The sequence below is a fragment of the Vitis riparia genome, unplaced genomic scaffold (assembly GCF_004353265.1).
Source record: "Vitis riparia cultivar Riparia Gloire de Montpellier isolate 1030 unplaced genomic scaffold, EGFV_Vit.rip_1.0 scaffold807_pilon_pilon, whole genome shotgun sequence".
NCBI lineage: Eukaryota > Viridiplantae > Streptophyta > Magnoliopsida > Vitales > Vitaceae > Vitis > Vitis riparia.
Genome location: NW_023269793.1, coordinates 55,893 through 77,622, shown reverse-complemented (window position 1 = coordinate 77,622; position 21,730 = coordinate 55,893). Strand labels below are relative to the sequence as shown.

The 21,730-nt window shown below is 32.6% G+C and overlaps 1 protein-coding gene, 2 non-coding genes and 1 pseudogene across 3 annotated transcripts; all 4 read right to left on the bottom strand.

Annotated features, from left to right (window-relative positions):
• Positions 1–169: 169 nt before the first annotated feature.
• On the bottom strand, positions 170–264 carry LOC117910672. The gene has a single exon (XR_004650731.1). It is a non-coding gene; the product is annotated as a small nucleolar RNA snoR31/Z110/Z27 (small nucleolar RNA).
• Positions 265–347: 83 nt separating this feature from the next.
• On the bottom strand, positions 348–431 carry LOC117910674. The gene has a single exon (XR_004650733.1). It is a non-coding gene; the product is annotated as a small nucleolar RNA R32/R81/Z41 (small nucleolar RNA).
• A 2,269-nt stretch (positions 432–2,700) lies between these two features.
• On the bottom strand, positions 2,701–9,739 carry LOC117910667 (O-acyltransferase WSD1-like). The gene is made up of 5 exons (XM_034824777.1): positions 9,335–9,739; positions 8,400–8,972; positions 5,932–6,285; positions 5,673–5,810; positions 2,701–3,103 (listed from the first exon to the last, which is right to left on the bottom strand). The coding sequence occupies exons 1-5, from the start codon at positions 9,527–9,529 to the stop codon at positions 2,870–2,872; spliced, it is 1,494 nt and encodes a 497-aa protein (XP_034680668.1). The 5' UTR covers positions 9,530–9,739; the 3' UTR covers positions 2,701–2,869.
• An 8,129-nt stretch (positions 9,740–17,868) lies between these two features.
• LOC117910664 lies at positions 17,869–19,070 on the bottom strand (annotated as a pseudogene).
• Between the last annotated feature and the right edge of the window lie 2,660 nt (positions 19,071–21,730).

Below are 21,730 nucleotides of genomic sequence, written 5' to 3'. Positions count from 1 at the left end.
AAGACAAAAAAAAAGTATTTTTAGGTCAAATTTTAAAATCTGGGTTGAAAATCCTTTTAATCGAATAGCCCTTTATTATATTGTTTTAAATGTGAGAAAAATATATATAAATAATTACAAAAATAGTAATGCTTTAAAAATATATAAAAATTTGTTTATTATCATCATCATAAGCATCAGAAACTGAAATCTTTCTCATACACAGCAATCTTTCACTGCGTCAGAAGGTGTCCTAAGATTTTCTGGTTTCATCATCTTCCTCATTCATATAATTCCAAAAATAAAAACAAATTCATAAATTTTGAAAACAAAAACAAAAACATAAAAATAAATCCTTCATATTTAGGATATGAATCAGAAAGAACGTAGCGAAAACATCTTCATCACATCGAGGCGATCACCATGCATCATAGCTTTCATCATATTCATCCATACAGTCAGGAAATCAAACGAATACGAAAACCCCCAATTTTTAAATCAAGCAAAAAATCTAATCGAAAACGAACGAAATCCAAAGGAGAATCAATTGCGGAATCAAACAACTTCTATCAAAAGCCCAATACTTAAATCCAACGTAAGAACCCAACCGAGAAAGAATGAAATCAAAATGTAGAACCTGCTGCGAAATCCAACAGAGAGAAGGTAAGGGAGGATATGAGAAAGCGCCCTGTAACAAGATTTATAGCCGTGTATTTGAAACCCTAGCAATTCGATCATTCACAGCCGTCCGATTCCGAATTTGTGATGTTTGGTTACAGTGACATGTTTGATCCACAATGGGTACTTGGGCTGGCCCATCATCTACTTTGGGCCTTTAGATGAGGCCTATTGGCTATAAAATATAGAGTAGAAAGAGACTGATTCATTTATTTATTTTTAAATCAATTAATTTTCAAATCCCATCTCATTGCATTGTTATGTTTAGTTTTGAAATTTTGAGAGAAAAAAAAAAAAAGAATTATGTTTGGTTTCCAAAAAATTTAAGGCTATGTTTGGTTTTTGGAAAGTGTAAGAGGAAAGAAAAATATGTTAAGAAATGATTTTCCCATATTGATTTATTATAATAAAAAATATAAAATAAAGTTAGTATAATTAAAATTAGTAAAAAAAACTTATATATTTTAAAATTATTTAAATTATTATTAAAATTAGTGATTAGTTTCTACTTACTACGAGAAAAAAAAGGGTTTTATTGACGACATCAATGTTGACACAAAGTGAAATTACGTCGATTCAGAAAATATAAGACAATAACCTTAATTATTATTTTTTAAAATAAAACTCTACCCATGAGCTCTTTGTATTAGAGCTTCTTTTTCTACTTGTAAACTCTCCATCTTAGGTTAGTTTTTCTTTATTCTTAATCTCAAATCCTAAAAAAATCTCCATCTCTTCTCTCATATATGTATTCAGTTGATCAAACCCTAAATCATTGAAGTCGAAGAAGAAAGACAACTTTTTGGAGGAATACAACGGGTAATTCTCATCTTCAATTGATTTATTTTTCTAATACCTATCTCTTGTCATTTATTTTAGTTTATCTTTCAATTGATTTTGTTGATTTTTTCTCTCGATAATCACTTTCTCCATTTTATAATTTCTATAATTGTTCTCATTTTATTTTATTTATTTCATCTGTTTTTATTTTTTCTATTTTACATATTTAAAAAGGTTTTAAGATTTTTTCTAAATAAAAATAAAAAGAAAATACATTTATTATCGGATAAGGAAATAATTTATTTTAATAATAGGTATTAATTAATTTTATCACAGGCAAAATTTTTTACTTAATCCTATTCAAAATAATTAAAATAACTTAAAATCAAATATATCACTTTCGTTTTTATTTATTAAATTTAGAAATAATTCATAACAACAATAAAAAAGAAGTCCATTTCATATGTCTGGATTGTGATCATAAGAAATTGATCGTTAATCACATTCTCAATAGTCTTCTAACAAGAACATGAAATAGAAAAACTCTTATCAAACTTGATTGTTAATCAAATTTTGAATGAACTTCCAACAAATATAAAATAAAATAAAAAATCTAATAATAGTCTTTCCCTTGAAAAAGAACTCACAAAATTAGTCCAAACTTATAAAAAGTGAACTTTCAAAATTACTCTAAACTTCTTTACAAAACCAACCAGATCAAATCGTTAGATCATCTTCCACCATAACCATCTTCAAGAGGCTCCATCCAATATCTGATACCATATCCAACGTTCAAGAAAAAAACTCTTGGCACTGCTTAATAATGCTTTTCTCACTGTCCTAGTTGGCGCTCACCTCAAATGAAAGGAATGTTTTGAGGAGATTTGTGGTATCAGCTCTTAGTAGACAATAAAGAAGAGCTCCCATGGGAGAGAAGCCATCCCCCATTGCATGACGAACCTTGAACACCAAATTTTCAGCTGCATTGCTTGTTGGGTACTTGACAATATGAATTTTCCTTTAAGGCTATGTGTGGTTCTCGGAAAATTTGAGGAAAAATGCAAAGGCAAGAAAATAGAAAGAAAAAATAAAAGAAAAGAAAAATTGAAGGAAAATAAAAAATAGAGTTAAAGATGATAAATCATTTTTCTTAACATTTTTTTTTTCTTTCTTTTATACTTTTCGGGACCAAATATAACTTAAGGGTATGCTTTTTAAGAAGCATATTCAAACATCGCCTAAATAAATAAAAAGAAAAAGCACTTAATGCGAAGCAACTCAAACAATTGTTATCATTATCATAATTATCATGAACATTTGAACAACTCCCAAACGGTTTCAAACTAGTCATCCTTGGAAACAATCTTCTTCAATATTAATTAAAGACTATGGTGGATGGACTAGTTGTTTCATGACCAAAAAAATGAGTATGCTACCACACAACAATCGACACAAAAACTTCTGTTATGAAGAAATATGACAACCATGAACACAGAATCCTTGAATCATGACATTGGAGGGGGAGGAGTTCCCACGGCAGCTTCAAAACTCTCTGGAAAGCATCCTCTATGCATGCATTGAATTTTCGAGGATCGATGAAGCCTTTCTCCGTTCCCACGGCGATTCGAACCTTTCCCATGTAGCTTACGATTGATATGGTCATACTCTGCAACTCCAAAACACCATTGTTAATGTCATGGCTGAAGAGTATCAGCTTATAATTATTCTACTAACCCCTGCAACTCCGGAAGCACCATGTTTCATGTGATAGAGATAAGTTTGTGATATGACAAACTCAGGCCCAGTAGGGTGGGTTATGAAACTCAATTGGGCCTTGTTATGGGCCAGCTTGGTCAAAAGCTTTAACTTGACCGTCCTGGGCTTTAGCCCAATTGCCGTTAGGCCAGCCTACACTTGCAAAGCTAGGTTAGGTTAGCCCTTATTCAATGGCATATAATTGTTCAACAACCGATTTTCCTAAAAGTTTCATCTTATAAGAATTGGACTCCCGATATATATCACGTACTCTTAACATCGTCCCTCACATGTAGTCTTTGTTTTTGGACTTACACATGGGTTTAATAAATTGGGTAAATAAACATATAAGAGTGAGATTCGAATTATAGAATTTGATTAAGTTATAATAGAAATATGATTAGGTTTATAGAATTTGAACTCACAATATATATGATGTACTCTTACTAATAATGACCAATAAAAAAAAGTAAACTAACGAGGGTTTGATATTGAACATGTATCTATTGAAAAGTATGATCAATCAAATCATGTCATATATGTATTAAAGTCTTATTACTTTATGCTCGTTGCTTTGTATCTTGACCATATTATTTATATCTTCATTCAATCAAAGACTTAAATTTTTTCATACACTTTCAATCATGAAAATTGAGAGTTTGGTTGATACTTGATTTTTTTTTTTTTTTTGGAGAATTACCCAAAAGGGTAGGCTGGGCAAAACAATTACTAGAAAGGGTGGTATCTTTTAATAATTATTGGGGAGGATTTTAGTAAGTTTAGTATACCAAAACTGCCCTTTAACTAAAACTTTTAAAAGTCAAAGCATTTAAAGCACTTCACTTTATTTGTCAATGCATTTATGGTACATGGGTCCCACATTTATTGTAATTATTGATATTTAAATTTTAAATCAAAATTTTGGGTTTAACCCTTACAATTATATATAATTTGTTATTTAAATATACTATTTAAAACAAAAATACTTTTAAAAAATATTTTCAAAATATCATTTATTGTTTTTTTACCTTTTTTTTATTCTAATTTTAATTTTATGAAGAAAAAAATAAGTTTTATAATTATATAATAAAAATGATGATTTTTTCATATATATATATATATATATTATAATTTTAAATTGATAAATTATGTTTTTGTATTAAATTTAAGGAAGATAAAATGTTTAATTTTTCATTTAGATTCTCTAAAAATAATAAGAAAATGATAGAAAATGTCTAATCATTTTTTATTTTTGTAATAAAATAATTTAAAAAAATTTATATGATTTTTTTTCCTTTGCATAGTGTTTTTTTTTTTTTTTTCATATAAATTTTTTTTTCTCAATGCATCAAGTGGATGATGTTAATATATTTGATATGTTAAATATTAATAAGGTATAAAAGGTGATCCTTAAGATTATTACTTTTATTATACAATACAAGCATAACAAAAATATGTTATAATTATAATATAAATACACTTACATTACAATACATTACAATAAACCTAATTAAGAAATTTATGAATTTTTTTATAAAATGGTAATTTTGTATGATCATACCATATTTCACAACATACTTATATCATAAATAATTTCTGAAATCAAATGAAATACTAATTTGAATTCATATATATATATATATATATATATATATATATATATATATATACAAAAATTATTAAATAATTTCAAAACACTAAATAAATGTTGTTAATATATTAATACGATGTGTTAATACCAATAGGGTATGAATAAACATTTTTAAAATTATTACTTTTATAATGAAATATAGGTATGACATAAATGCATTATACTTACAATATAAATACATTATCATTACAATATATTATAACATAATTTAATTTATTTTTATTTAATTTTTTCACGTGTTATATTACCCAATGAATAATTGTGAGTTATTCCATTTAATAGGTGTGTGTTAGTCAATTGAATATTTATATATTATTCAATTGATGAGTGCTCGTAAAAAATAATTATTTATTATATTATGATAACAAAGTTTTTAATTATATGTTTTATATATAAAACGATATAATAACTTTAGGATATGGTTTTTATTTATGAGATATTAAAAATTATTTTTTTTACGAGGTTCTTTAAAAAATCTCAATTTTAAAAAAAAAAACAAATTTTTAAATAGTTAATTGTACAAAAGTGATAACAATTTTTTCAAGTTGAAAAATGTACTGTTGATTGCCTATCAACATGTACTTATCATCATGTATGGGCCCCACATCATTGACAATCTCAATTTATTTATAAATAATATAAAAAACATATTAAAGGGTAAAATTGTCCTCTAAAAGAGTGAGTCTTCATAGTCATAATTTTTTCTAACCCACCCTTTTGGGTAATTCTCCCTTTTTTTTTTTTCAACTAATAATAATAGCATGAGAATTTTTTTAAATGAATTCATCGATTTGTTTTTTCGATAGATATTATATTTCATTAAACATACCTCTGGAGAGCCTAGCACCATGAAATATATTCCCCGACACGGATGATTATCTAGAGCCACTTGTTCAATGGGTCCAATCATATTTGAGATGGCCATGCTTGAGTTCTTTAGGGTGCCGTGGATGTACCTAGCTGTGACCTGCATCACAAATTATACCATAATTTACAATAATCCAATGGTCTAATTATATTTTGACATGAATTTTGGTACATTGCATGCACTTAATGAGACATGAAAAATAGGAGTATTGTGTACATACCTCAGGGCCTCTATATTTCCGCAAAGTCTCTAGTAGCCTACCAGTGAGGTGAACAGCTAAAGAGTTTCTTTTCCTCTGGATGGTTTGTTGAGCTTTTGCCACAAAATCAAGTGGGCTTGTGAACTTGGCATCGGCCAACTCAGGTAGTGTAACATGTAAGAAGGCGAACTGGTTTCCCCATTGTGAGCTGCTATCAGATGCTGTCATCTCCTTTACCGATTTGTACCCACTAATCACCCTGGTGTTGAGCAACACCAGTGCAGTAGAATTGGCATTTCTTGATGCATGGTTCATTGATTGCATGTATAGTCGAGTGCCAAAGAAGATTATTCCAGTGAGTACATCGTTTATTGTCTGTTTGGAAACACAGAAAATTAGAATTAGTGGAAGAAAAAAACAAAATCAACTTCAATACTATTTGCAAATATACTTATAATAAATAAAGATTTTAAGGAAAGAAAGAAAGAGCATGGTGAGCCATGAATACCATTGATGTTTTAGTTTAAGCTGATAATTTTGTTGAATTTCTTCTTGACTAAATGTGACATACTTCTTTCAAGTCTTATAGATGATGAGTTGATTTTAGACTACTTCAATGGTGACTTTAAACTGTTTCAAGGTCGATGTTATTCTAGGGGATTAAAACTTATGGAATTACTACAATACTATTTCTAGGTATCGATTGAGGAGAAAATGCACAAGAAACAAAGTGAAAATTGATTTTTTAGAGGAAACGTTTGAACGCTCGATAAAGAGCATTCAAATGTCTAACAGGATGATCAAATATCCCTCAAGAAATGTTCAAACATTCAACCCAATATTCAAATGCTCCTTGGTGGGTGTTTGAATGCTCATTATTTTATTTTTTTTCTCGTGTAGTTTCATTTTGACTTCATGTTGTCTAAGGTAATTTGATGAAATTAAATGTTAATTTATTTTCCAACATTAGCACTATGTTTTCTATAAAGAGAAGTATTCCGAATAAATTTGGAACCATAGAGAAGTAGCCAATTATTAAACTTGAGCTTCTATCTCTCGTAACTTTCAAAATTGTTCTCAAAAGTATCCATCATGTGCAATAAAGGTTAGAGGCTTATACAATGTAAATTTTGATAAAGGTTGCAAAAAATCCACAAAGGAACACAAGAGTAATTGTTGATGCTATAAGACCCTAAGGACTAGATATATCAGGTTAAATAAACTATACACCCTATTCTCATATTTAATGAATCATTTAATTAGCGAGAGACCAATGGTAGTTTTTTGCATTTGAATGTTTTCAATTTTTTCTATTTATTACTGTGCAATCGAAAATCTTTTGCACGAGACTTATCAACGTTTAGTTATAACTAGTATAATTATTAAAATAAAATAAAATTAATTACTTGGACTACCTATTCACCCCTCTACATATTTTCATATTATAACAAATTTCCTTCCTTTCAAATACAATAAGAAGAAATACAATTCATTGATGCTGGTCATCTCACTAATAAACTAATAGGAGAAAAAGTCTAATAGGAGGAAGGTCGGCTACGAAACTAGCTATCTCACATAACATGCATGGGTGATGTGAGATGATAATAAATGGAATTAAAACCCTCATATGGGTCTTAACTTTAATGCATGTAATGCATCAACCATCATATGAGTTGTTCAATTATTTCAAAATTTTCAACAACCACCTTAAATGTTGTATACATTTGACATGAAATTGTGGACAAAAGATAAATGTGTCACATGAGTTGTCGTTAGGAATGGCAATGGGGCGGGTTCGGGACGGGTCGCCCCCATCCCAACCCCGCCCCGTTTAGCAAAACCAATTCTCATCCCCGTCTCGTTTAAAAAATTACTTTAAAAATTTTAATTACATTAAAATAAATATATTTTATAAATAATAAAATTATTATATTTTTTATAACTTATTTTATTAAAAAAATTATTATTATCTATATATTAAAAATAGTAAAATTAAATTTAAATTAAATTAAATTAAATTTTAAAATTAATTTTATATGTAAATGGGATGGGGCGGGGCAGGGCGGGATGGGGCAATACCCGAACCCGCCCCGGGTTTTAAAAAAAAATCCTATACCCATCCCAAACCCATTTAATAAATTTTAACCATGTCCCATTAAGGGCGGAGCGGGGCGGGTACATGAAAAAACCCGCCCCGTTGCCATCCCTAGTTGTCGTCTTCACACTAAGTGGAATGAAAACTTATCTCTACGTGGGGTTATTCTCGCAAGGTGGCTTTTACTTTGCCACTATTTCTTGTCCCAAAATCCAAAGATTATAGCTAGCTAGTGAGAGCAAATTAGAAAAATTCTTGTGAAGTAGTTGGGAAGAATGTCTTTTGATACATATTAATGGAAATTTTGCATGCAGTAAAGAACAATTATTAAGACTGTCATGGAGTCATAATTAATGAACACATGAGAAGGAAGAAAGGCTATATTTGATCTTACCACTCCAAGCTTCGCCTTGATTTTTTGGATGTTATCAAGAGAGAAAGAGATGGTAGTTATGGAGAGGGGTCGAAACTCCACCCCCGGATCACCGGATCGGATCGGTGTTCGATCATCTTCCACCACTGTACTCTTCAAAAGACTCCATCCAAAATCTGATACGGTGTTGAAAGCTGCAGAAAGAGCTCTTGGCACTGCCCTAATAATGCTTCTCCCTTTGTCCAAGTTGGAGCTCACCTTAAATGAAGGGAATGTTATGGGGAGATTAGGGTTATCAGCTCTTTGCAGACAAGAAAGAAGAGCCCCCATAAGAGAGAAGCCATCCCCCAATGCATGATGAAGCTTGAATACCACAGTTCCAGCTGCATTGCTTGTGGGGTACTTTATAATATGAGTTTCCCATAAAGGTCTGCTCTGTGGAAACTCTTTCATGGCAATTTTCGTTAGATAGTCATCGAAATAGTCATCATAGGACTCCGGCGATAACCCGTCTGGAAAAATGGGAACGTTAACATGGTCTTCAAGCTTCACTTCTACCCTCTTCCATTGTTTCACTCCATTTTTGTCTTCAACCTGCACTCAAATTTAATCAATCCAAACAGACCCTTAAAAGTTACGTACAATATGTATTTAGGGTAGTGTTTGGATTATATAGAATGCAAATAACTCCTTCAGGGTCTCTTAATTAAACACACACGCTGACAATGGAAAGATGCCCAAGTGTTTGGCAGAGTGAGCTTTTTTCTGTTTGTAGTAAGTCATCGGAGTAAATGTCAGGGAAATGGAAAGAAGGCATTCATTATGAACATATATAATCTCCATCTTCAATTTTCTCATTCAATCCCACGAACCAAACACACATTTTCCAACCAAAAACACTTCCAAACTTGACTGTGATACTGAAAGGAAAAAGAAAATGAGAAGAGCGTGCAAACCATGAGTGAGGAGAAACGAGGGTTGATGGGGAGGAACACATCCTTGAGCAATGACAAGGTAGGCAAGTCATCAATCGGAATGTCTAATTCCAAAATGCTCATAATAGATATCTGCAAAACCGAGCTGTTGAAGTACTGTCCAGTAGGGCTTACTGGCTGATCTTCTTCTTCTTCTTCATGCTCCAAGTACTCCATTTTAGCTCTCTTGCGTTACCTTGATACAATGCCCCTTCTGGTTATACATGTGTGCACATGTATATATATATAGTTTCACATACTTTCCTTTTAAGCAAAGGTTCCATTGGTGAAGTGTGCTGTACAGGGAAAATACGTGGAGGAATTTACTTTCCACTGAAACAAACAAGTAAAAAAAATGGGAAAATTCGCAGTGGGATATCGCCAATGAATCCCACAAGATAGGGAGGTGTTATTAGAAAGATGGAGTTCGTGTGATTGGGGCGTGACAGAGGAAAGTGTTTGTTGATTTCTCATTTTTCACCGTTCAGAGGGCAATAGTCTTGTGGCAGTTGGCACTTGGTTGTTGGCTTCACATTGATGATCTGAGTAAATGCCCGAAACAGAACTTTCATTATAAGACTGGGTTTTCATTTCATTATTTATTTATATATAATGTATACAATTTGATATCATTACTTTTTAATCACTTGTGTCTAAGGATGGCAACAAAATGAGTCACCCCATCTCACCTTGTTGCGAAGAAAAGTTTAAATAAGGTCACCAAGTACTTATCCCGATCCATTTTTTATTTTTAAGAATATATATGCAAAGAGAGAAGCATGATCAATCACAATATGTCACGTATATAATTTGTATTTAAGGACGACGATGGGACGAGTCACCTCATCTCACTTTGTCCCTTAAAAAAGTTTAAATACGTAAAACGAGTATCTCATATTATAGGTACGTGTCTCAGTAAAATAAAAAAAGAAAATTGATTAAATTGTCTTTATTTAATGTATATATATATATATATAAATTTTTTTAATTTTCAAATATTTTCTTCACATATAGAATACAAATAAGTATGCTTTTGTATTTGTGAACAAATGCAATGAATTTTGGGCCCCCTACGTACCATTACCATATTGCATGAATATGAGTTTTGTATTTGGTGAGGCCAAGTACACATTACAATTAGGGTTTTCAATTGATTATGACTTTCCTTTCACGGGTTGGCACTCATGGGTGATGGGTCTAACTCAAAAGTTCAGATGGTCCAGGCTCCGCCGCCATTAGTTTTGAGTGTATAAATTTGATTCTACCATAGTGGTACTCACTAAAGATGTTTTTTTTAGTTTTGGTCCCATCTTCAATTTTGTTTCGCCTTTGATCAATGAATTAGGCCTCATTTTTATAACTGCTTTTCAAAGTTTTGAAAATAGTTTTTTGTTATCCAAAACAAAAAAAAAAACATATTTGACAATCAAAAAACAAAAAACGATTTTTTTGTTCTTTAAAATTAAAAAACATATTTTAACTGTTTTCACTTATTTTAATAGTTTTAAAAAATAATTATAAAAATATGGAGAATAGATAAAAATAAAATATTGTATATAAACATTATTTTTAAAATGTTTTAAAATATAAAAAATAGGTTACAAACGTTTTAAGTTCTTAAATATATTTTTATGTTATAAAATATCGTAAAACAGTTTTCAAAAATTGTTTCCAAAAATAATTCCTAAACAAAACCTTAGTTTTTAGTCATTAGCTTTATTTTAGAAGTTAGAGCAACATTAAATCAAATTAAAACTGATTTACAAAATGAAAAAAAAAAAAGTATGATTAAAGATATTTCAAACCTGTTTGACAATTAACAAATTTCTAGGTCAATTTCTTTTCTCTAGAAAAAAATTAAAAACAGAAAATAGTATTTTCAGATAATATCTTTTATTTATTTTTTATTATTTTCACTTATTTTTTACTACTTGTTTTATAATATAATTAAAAATAAAACACTAGACATAAAAATTATTTAAAAAATATTTTATTTCTAAGCATATTCTTATTTTACAAAATAGTTTTCAAAATCTCTTATTAAAAACTGTTTTTCAAATCTATTTTCGGAAACAGTTGCAAACAGGCCCTTCGTATCCATTCTGAGTTCCCATTAATACCATTATTAATAATCGTTATAAATACAAAGTGAGTCGTGGGTCCAATGAATAGCTGTTTCCTTACAAGGGAAGTGAACCTAATTTCAAATTCAATTGTAGTCCTGGTATCAGTGGACCCACACGAGGGCAAAAAGTTAAAACAAAACAGAATAGCATTCCCATCCTTACCAGCCAAACACGGCTTAACCCAGAATAAAGGACACTGCAATAGGTGACAATCGTGTATCACTGAATTTGAGCCAGTTAAAATGTGTGGCCGGTGGCCACCCACTTTCTTTGGGCCAAACAGAAAGAGAGGGAAGAATGAATATAGGCTTTAAAAACCTGGTGAAAATGCCCATCTAATCCTCACCTAAACCAACCCACAATGTCTATCTTTTAGGCCACGAAATGAAAAAAAATTGATAACAAGAAAAAATAAAAAATAAAAAAAAAATTATTCTTGAAAACAAAAAATAAAATGTTTTTAAAAAACATCTAAATGAGTTTGATAGTATTTTTATTTAAAATATTTTTAAAGAATATATCCTCAATAAATGTTTTTGGAAGAATACTCTATCAATTCCCACTTCAAAAAGTAATATAAATGATTGTTTAAAGTATTTTCTAAATTTTGATAAATACATAATTTTTTTTAAAAAAATACTTGTTATATTAGAAGTGTTTTCTAAAAGCATTTTCAAATGAATTCTTAGTTATTTTTACTTCTTTTTTTTAAGGTTAATTTTAAAAATATTTATATAAATAGAGAAAATGATTAAAAATAAGATATTACAAATAAAAATATATTTAAAAACAAAGAAAACATATTAAAAACATTTCAAGTATGTAACCAGATTTTTTTCTTTACAAAACATTAAAAAACAATTTTTAAAAGCTTATTTTTAAAACTATTTTTTAAAACAATTTCAAAAACAACATAGCCTATGGCAATTTAAAATAAGAAGTGGGAAAAGTTACACAACCAAAATAAGAAATATGAGAAAATTATGCTCTCAAATCAATCATAAAAATCCAAGGAATTGAGAGTGTATTTGATAGTGATTCTAAAAAATATTTTTAGTTTTTTCAATACTTGAAAGATAAAAGTTTTCAAGTGTTAAAAAACTTAAAAACGCTTTCTAAAATTACTGTCAAACGGGCTATAAGACTTTAACTCAGGTTATTAACTAATGTCCAAATCCATCCTCCATTTCATGTTCCACATGTTTTGAGATTGGGCAAAACTGAAAAGGCAACTCAAATTTTTTGTAATATACCCATTTTTACTTGACAACAATATCCTAAACCATAATAGAATTGAAAGAAGGGTGATTTGCAAAATACTATTTAGCTTTCAACTTATACTTCCTTTTCCTTTGCAAGTTCATCCTATGTCAAGTCAACTTGGTTTCCTCATCAAGAAGATTAAAAATTGACCAAAATGGAAGCATACCTATCACATTATGACAGAAGAAGAAAGGAGTTTCTACCTATACCAACCATTTCAAATGACCTTGAATGTACTGAAGAGCTGAAATAGGAGGTTGGATCACCTTTCCCTTTCTTTGGGACCAAACCGCTGAATTAAAACAAGAAGCTCCTATACACAACTCTTATACCTATCCAAAGATTGTTCAGTTTCAGGCCACCAACCCAGGGTAGTTCCAAGCATTTATTGAAGAAAATATCATCTCAACCGGTTGGAAGATTTGGTCTTATCACACATGTTTCTTTCTCTTGTATAGTTGGCATGTATAAATGTACAGGTGACAGTTATCTATCTATACACTTGTTTAATTCCTAAAAATCAGGTTTGTAATTAGGCTAGAAATTTTCTTTCCTTATTTTTCAATTTGTTTGTCAAACTTTTTGTATTTTAAATACCCTATACAGATTCATAATAATAATAATAAATTTAAAAAGAAAAAAGAAAAAAAAAAGAAGAGGAAAATGAACACATTGCAGTCACAATTTTTGTTGGGGTTACTTCACAATTTGACAAAATTCCATTGCAGACACAAAATTCCTATGGTACACCAAGCTCAAGGGAATATTTATTGCTTCTTTTTAGTTGAGATAAGGAAAGTTTGCAAGAAGAATGGCTAGAAAATGAAATAACCAAATCCTATCATCATCAGTACAATAGATGAGAATGGTTTTGTCCATTCCAGTTCATTGAATCCATTTTTTTCAGTCCTTTTTGGTGGCTGAAAATCACAAAAATCTTCACAAAATTATCACTTCCTTGAGTGAGGGTTGGGCTTGCATTCCCTCACCTGCTTGTCATTTTTCATACCATTTACTGATGCGAGACTTCTAGCTAAAGTTTTCAAATCCAAACCAAGCAGTTATTAATGGTGTTCAAGAAGATGGGGGTTCACTGCAGCACTGGGGCCTATCTCGGGTGGCAAGGTATGGGGATGATGAAGTTTTCAAATTCAATCCCACATGGTCTCAAAAAATAAAAATTGTAAGTCCCCAGGCTGGACAATCTAACACCATACCTAATTAATCTTACACCCATATGGTTCATATCTGTTCCAATTCAACTCCCAGCAACCAACTACCAACTATTGTCCTTCTTGTTTCAGTATCCAAATACAAAGCCAGAAAGGCATTCCTTTCTTTTTGACCAAAGAAATTCAGACTTAATGCAAAATAAGTGAGTCCCACAAAAAGTTGTAATGTGGAAGAAGATGGATCAGAGAGGGGCTGGTCTCTATTTGCTACCCAAACCACTGTCTTAGTGGGTTGCCTTCCGTACCACATGCCAATGTAATAGTTTGAAGAGTTACCTGGAGTGAAGAAGCCCAGTTCAAACGTTCCACCATCGGATCTGATTGTCTGGTTGCCAGAAAGAATCTGGCCTGGGAAAATGGTGTCAGTTGCCATGGAGGGACCAGCAAAGAAGAGAAGAGAAAGGAAGAAGAATGCCTTCATACTAGTGATTCTCATCTCTGCTTGAAGCTCTAGACTTATGCATGGATTTCCTTCTGAAACTTAAGACTTCTAATATACTTTGTTCAAGACCTCTGGGCTCAACCACGATCAATAAACAATGAATAAAAGACTCTTAACTTGGCCGAATCCGATATTCCTTTATAACATGTTCCTCTTCACAGGCTCCTAGACTTCACGGTGAGTCTGTTACCATACCCTACACATGCAAAACACTACGCTAATAAGTAATATTATAATAATTGTCTCTTTGCTTGAATTTTACTTTCTCCCTCAATTGTCAATATTTGCGGTTCTTCTGGCCACTAGCGCTCTAAAGTCCGAAATGATTGATTTAGTGATGAAAAAGTAAACCCAAGTTGATAATAATCACACACTATTTGGAACTGACTGAATATTTAACGTGCTTTTGACTTGGCAACCAGAAGCAACCCAGTGCTGGTCACTACAAGACGACTCGGTGCTCCTTGATGTGTCGAACATGTCAAAAAATGACGAAGCAGCACGACCTATTAACAAGAAAAATGTTATAATATTATCAGTTTATCACTCTGCTATATTGGATTCTACTGATTTTTTGTTCAATGGAGTTTCAGGTATGGATTTGAAACCCTGCCTGTTCAAATTATCATTGGTGTTTTTCTGGAGGTTCAGGTTGCGTTTGAACAAATTCCCTGTGGAGGAGCTCTCAAGTGCTTAGGACAGACAACAATCCAATTTCCCATACATGGAGCTACCTCTACCCCTTAGCTTAGGATTTTAGAATGTTACTCGTGTCTTACATATGAATTTACTTTTTCCCTCAGTTAGCTCAAGCTGTTAAGAAGAAGAGTGTAGGTGGTCTCGCATCATTGTGACATCTATTCTTATTTCATTAGCACTATGCAAGCTTTAATTTCTTTCCTTTGCCATGCAAGTTTCTAGGAAAAAACCCACTTCAAAAATCAATGAAATTGGAGAAGGAATCATCCTCATTTCCTTGGTTTCATACTATCAAGTCTGTTGGATCACTGAAGTGGCTGATAAGGAAGCTGAAAGTAAAATAGCATTGACAAGTTCAAATTTCCAGCTGTATGCTAGTCAACCCCTAGGAAAAAATGAAGGGAAAATCCAAAGTGGCCTGAGATTTTCAAACAAAATAAAATTGGACTCATTCTTGGTGACCACAAAATTAAAAAAAAAAAAAAAAACACTAATAGTCAACTAATACAACTTTTGACGGGTAGAGAATTGACTTGGATTTTTGGTAGTTTGAAAAAAAAAACATACAAACATGCTGGTCTTAGACTCATAGTGTGGGGTGTGCTGAAGATTGCATTGGAATTTCGTTTTGTTCTTTTTAGGAATATTTTGCTTGGATGTTTTGGTGTGATTTCCCTGTTATTTGTGGCATAATTCAAAATAAAACCTAATACTAGTAAAAAGGAAAATGAAGGTGACCCATGACAAAGAAATCAAAATTTTAGGCTATGTTTGGCGAATGTTTTTTAAAACCGTTCTTAAAAAACTGTTTTTAAAAACTATTTTTTAATGTTTTATAAAACAAATGTATGTTAGAAAATAAATGTTTTTAATCTATTTTTTTATATTTTAAAATAACATTTACATATAATGTTTCATTTTTTTAACCATTCTCCGTAATTTGTATAATTTTTTTTTTAAAATAATATTTAAAAACAAGTAAAAATGATTAAATGATGTTTTTGAAAATATTATTTTTTGTTTTTAGAAATAGAAAATTGTTTTTTATTTATTGGTTGTCAAATATGTTTTCCTTTTAAGAACATAAATTTGTTTTCAAAAACAATTATCAAACAAATCCTTAAGCAATATGTTTAGATACATTTATATTTTAAGTGAATTTGAATATATCTTTGCTTTTCAATCATAAAAATAAAAAATAAAAATAATACATTCTCTATAAAATATAATAAATCCTATATAAAATGTTCTTTAAATTTAAGATTTTAAAAAAAATTAAGAATTTTTTTTAAAAACAAAGTTTAAAAAATGTTGGTCTTAAAATGCTTGTGTGCTTTCACGGGCAATTACCATTATTCTCTATAATTAAAAATAAAAAAGAAGAAATGTATATAAATAATATCCAATAAAATGGGTTTTTATTTTCATGAAAATAATATTTTTAACTTTTAAAAAATAATTTAAACATAAAAATTACCATGGGTGATATAAAATGTAAAACAAACCCACAACATGATCAACTAACCAAGTTGATATGGATTATCAAACAATCCTAAAGTTATGTTTGGTATTTGGAGAGTAATAAGAAAAGAAAATATTAAGAAAAATTGTTTTTTTATGTCGATTTTATTATAGTATATATATATATATATATATATATAAAGAAAATTAAATATAATTAAAATAAATAAAAATATATGAATTTTAAAATTATTTAATTTTTATATAATAAAAAACAGTGAATTAAATAAAATTAATAAAACATATATAAATAATTTATTAATTTTCTATGGCATAAGCCCTTCCTGTTTCGGATGCTTCAATTCTATAGCATAGCAACATCTAGAAAAATCCATGAACACTTCCAATTTACCCATAAGGAATGCAGAGTACACTATTATTACAAGTTATAATTTAAACCCATTTAAATTTTTTATGGAAAACACAAATAGACCAGACACTTTAAAAGAGTAAGACAAGTTGCATTATATTTCCCAAAATGACCTATATTAAGTAGTCAAGGAGCTAATAACAAGGATAATCCACTTGTTGCATTTCAACATGAATAAACCCAAAAGTGACGGCATAACAAAAATTGTCAGGTGTGTTGTGGGGCAATATTTTAAACAGTGACACCTATGGCACAATTCATCTTACTCAAAATCTTCATTCCAAACTCAGGCAAGTAGCATACCGATCAGACAAACATTCATGCATGCTTCTTTCCATTGATGAGTTGCATACTAGATGATGCCATGAAAGCATTAGGTTTCTAATTGATAAGAGCTAAGTTAAGACGTCATAAGTCTCCAAAATCCCACATGAATGGAATCCATAATCACTGCTTTGTGAGAAAATGAGGACAATACTTACTATGTGTCTCTCTTTTAAGTACTGGAAGACAGTAATTGTGTGGCTGCAATCCTCCTTGAAACAAAGAATTTCTATTCAGAACAAGATGTTGTGGTGTAACAGTTGCTGCAACAGATCCTAATAAACACAATTGAAGTGAGATAAAACGACTATATCTAAAAATGGGATAAGAGGAAGGATTAATAAATGGATTAAAACACTCCCAGAAAGAAGAAGAGGGTATTAGAAATACTGAATAATTGTATTGTATTTCATCGGGTAAAAGAATATATATCAGTGCCTTTATATAAGAGGCATATGTGTGCGGTACAAGTAACCTAACTGGGCCTAAAGCCCATAACATAATATACCCATAATATACATTAACAGCCCCCCTCAAATTCAAGGTGGATGTGAGACCAACTTGAGTTTGTCAATTAAATCACGAGTGCGTCTCGTAGGAAGTGACTTGGTGAAGATATCTGCAAGTTGATCTTTGGAGGAGACGGAGAAAAGCTTAAGAGCACCATGGACAAGATGATAACGAATAAAATGACAATCAATCTCGATGTGTTTAGTCCGTTCATGAAAGACATCATTGTGAGCAATATGAATGACACTCTGGTTGTCACAATAAAAAGGAGTAGCAAAGGAGGTGGACACACCCAAATCCTTAAGAAGCCATCTTAGCCAAAGGAGCTCAGATGTGGTATCAGCAAGGGCACGATATTCTGCTTCAGTACTGGAGCGGGCCACAAAAGTTTGTTTCTTACTTCTCCAAGAAATCAAAGAAGAACCAAGGAGGAAGCAATAACCTGTAGTGGACCTGCGATCAGTAGGATCTCCTGCCCAATCAGCATCAGAGAATGCACGGAGTACAAGAGGAGACTGAGCTGAGTAGAAAAGGCCATGAAAAAGAGTACCCTTCAGGTATCGAAGAATGCGCAGAACAGCAGCATAGTGAATTGATCGTGGAGCAGACAAATACTGGCTCACCTGATGAACAACATAGGAGATATCTGGACGAGTAACTGTGAGATAAACTAAGCTGCCAACCAATCGTCTGTAAAAAGAAGGATTAGACAATGGTTTCCCCCCGAGGGTGTCAGATGCGCATTAAGTTCAACTGGAGTGTCAACATTCTTGCTGTCAGTGAGTCCGGCTTGAGACAACAAATCAGAAGCATACTTGGCTTGAGTAATATAAAGACCGTCTGTGGAATGAGTAATTTCAAGACCCAAGAAATAGTTGAGATGTCCAAGATCTTTCATCTCAAACTGCTGACTGAGAAAATCCTTGAGTTCTTGAATGCCACTAAGGTCATCACCAGTTATGATCATATCATCCACATATAGAAGAAACAAAATAGTGCCTTTATCAGTACGACGAAGAAATAAGGCAGAATCATACGGACTGGCAGTGTAACCCAAGCGAAAAATAGTGGAGCTGAACTTGGCAAACCAAGCTCGTGGGGCTCGTTTAAGACCATAAAGTGCACGTCGAAGATGACAAACCTTGTTTGATTCAACAAAGAGACCAGGAGGAGGTTGCATATAAACTTCTTCACTCAGATCCCCATTAAGGAAGGCATTTTTAACATCCATCTGAAAAAGATCCCATTGACGAGCAGCAGCAACAGCTAAGAGAGCACGAACAGATGAGATACGAGCAATTGGAGCAAAAGTCTCTTCATAATCAATCCCATACTCCTGTGTAAAGCCTTTGGCAACAAGACGAGCCTTGTAGCGCTCAACGGATCCATCAGAGCGAGTCTTGATCTTATAGATCCACTTACAACCAACCACAGACTGTCCAGGAGGGAGAGTAACCAGGTCCCAAGTATGGTTTTTGGTTAATGCATCAAGTTCCTCTTTCATAGCAATCTTCCATAAAGGGTCAGTAGAGGCCTCACGATAGGTTTGAGGCTCGTGAAGTGTAGCAAGGGTAGTGTAACAATGATAGTCAAGTAGGTGTGGAGGAATGGATCTTACCCGGGTTGAGTGGCGAGGTGGAATGTCTTGTGGAGGATCTTCAGGCAGAGCAGGAGCAGGGGACCCAGGCTCAAAGTGGGGTAGCTCGTCATCAATCTGTTCATCTGCAACCTGTCTAGGAGAAGCATCAAAAATATCTGGAGAGAAGTCCAAAGGAGGATCAAAAGTATTTGTAGAAGAAACAAGAGACTCATCTGGAAAGATTTCTAAAACAGAGGAGTTAGTCAAGGAAGAACGAAAGTGAGAGAGTTCAACAAACAATCGGTGTTCCCAAAAGACAACATTACGAGAAACACGAAGACGATGAGAGACAGGATCATAACACCTATACCCCTTTTGAGTTTCACCATAACCAAGGAAACAACAGAGTCTAGAGCGAGGCTCAACTTTGTTGTGCTCATGAGACTGAAGAAGAACGAAACAAGCAGATCCAAATGGGTGAAGGTGATGATAGTCAGGGGGTGACCCAAAGAGACGCTCATACGGAGTCTGATTATGGATGACAACATTTGGAATGCGGTTAATTGCATGAACAGCATGAAGAGCCGCTTCACCCCAAAATGGGGCAGGAATTTTGGCAGAAAGAAGTAGAGCACGAACAGTGTCAAGAATATGACGAAGTTTTCTTTCGGCTCGACCATTTTGCTGAGAGGTACCTGGACAAGTTAGATGATGTACAATGCCATAGGAATGTAACAGAGCTTGAAACGCATGTTGAGTATATTCAAGAGCATTATCAGATCGAAAGGTTTTGATACGTTTGGAGAATTGTGTTTCAACCATTTTTGCAAAATTGCTATATATTGGTAAAATTTCGGAACGAGATTTCATAGGAAAAATCCAACTATAACGAGAATAATCATCAATAAAAACAACAAAATATCGAGATCCACCAATACTAGCAACAGGAGAAGGTCTCCAAACATCAGAATGAATTAACTCAAAAATACTATTAGAAATGGATTCACTGTTATTAAAAGGCAAAGCTGGCTGTTTTCCTAACTGACATGAAGTACAATAAAAAATGTCTTTAGACACAGAACCCAACAGACCCCTAGACACTAACTGTTGTACCCGAGAAGATGGTGCATGACCAAGACGAGAATGTCAAAGTGCAAGAGAAGGTAAGGAATAAACTGCAACAACTGCAGTAGCAACAGAAACAGGAGCAACAGGTGGAAGATGAAGATTGTTCATGGGAAACATACGCCCAACTCTAGGACCGATCCCAAGCTCCTGCCCCGTCCTCGGATCCTGCACAATACACCCAGAATAGTAAAAAATAAGGCAATAACCTAGTTCAACTAATTGTCCCATAGAGCACAAATTATAGGATAGGTCAGGAACATGAAAGACTCCAGGAATAGAAAGATTAAAGGTTGAAACAAAACCTAGGCTATTCCCATGCATGGTGGAACCATCAGCTATATGAATATTTAGAGGATGTGGTGCAGGGTCAAGGTTGGAGAATAGGGATGAGTGAGGTGTCATGTGATTGTAGCAGGCAAAATAAAAAAGCCAAGTTTGAGACTTACCAGGTAGAACAGATAAGGCAATGGAAAGAGATGCATTACTAGCCATATGAATAGCCTGAGCTATGATCTCCTGTAGTTCAGTGGAGGAGAGGTTGATAGTAGATCCAGAAGACTGGGACTCAGCTGAGGTGGAAGCCATTGGCGGAGTAGGCTCAATAGTAGCAACAGCAGTAGTAGATTTGTTACGACGGTAACAAATCTCAATGGTGTGGCCAAGACGCTTGCAATAGTTGCAGAACTTTTTGTTGGTCTGCTTGCGACGATTGCTAGAGCCATAAGAATCACCTGATTGCTGAGGTTGCTCTATGAGTGGAGTAGATGGAGTAATAGCCAAAACATTGAGCTTATTCTGGGCTTGAAGGGTTGCAAGACGAGCTTCTTCTCTAACCAACTCATTTACAGTAGTATCAAGAGAGGGAGCAGGACTGCGATTTAGTAGCTGACCACGAATGGGCTCAAAGTCTTTGTGAAGTGACATCAATAATTCATAGAGGCGAAATTCATCTCTAATGGAAGCATATTGCTGAGCATCTTTTGAGCATGCCCAAGTTGGATCAGAAAGGTCAATTTGGTCCCAAATAAAACGAGCTGATCATAATAGTCATTGATGGATTGCCCTGGTTCTTGCCTGAGTTGATGTAATTCAACCACTAACTGATATTTCATGGATCCATGAGTAGTGGAGTACCTTTTGGCCAACATATCCCATGCAGATTTTGCATCATTAAAGCTGCCCAT

Excerpts from the sequence above, each read along its gene's own strand:
- LOC117910667 (XM_034824777.1), bottom strand. The coding sequence starts at position 9,529 with ATGGAGTACTTGGAGCATGAAGAAGAAGAAGAAGATCAGCCAGTAAGC. Across the intron at positions 8,973-9,334 it reads CTCGTTTCTCCTCACTCATG|GTTGAAGACAAAAATGGAGT; the intron begins GTTTGCACGCTC and ends ATTTGAGTGCAG. Across the intron at positions 6,286-8,399 it reads TCAAGGCGAAGCTTGGAGTG|ACAATAAACGATGTACTCAC; the intron begins GTAAGATCAAAT and ends GTTTCCAAACAG.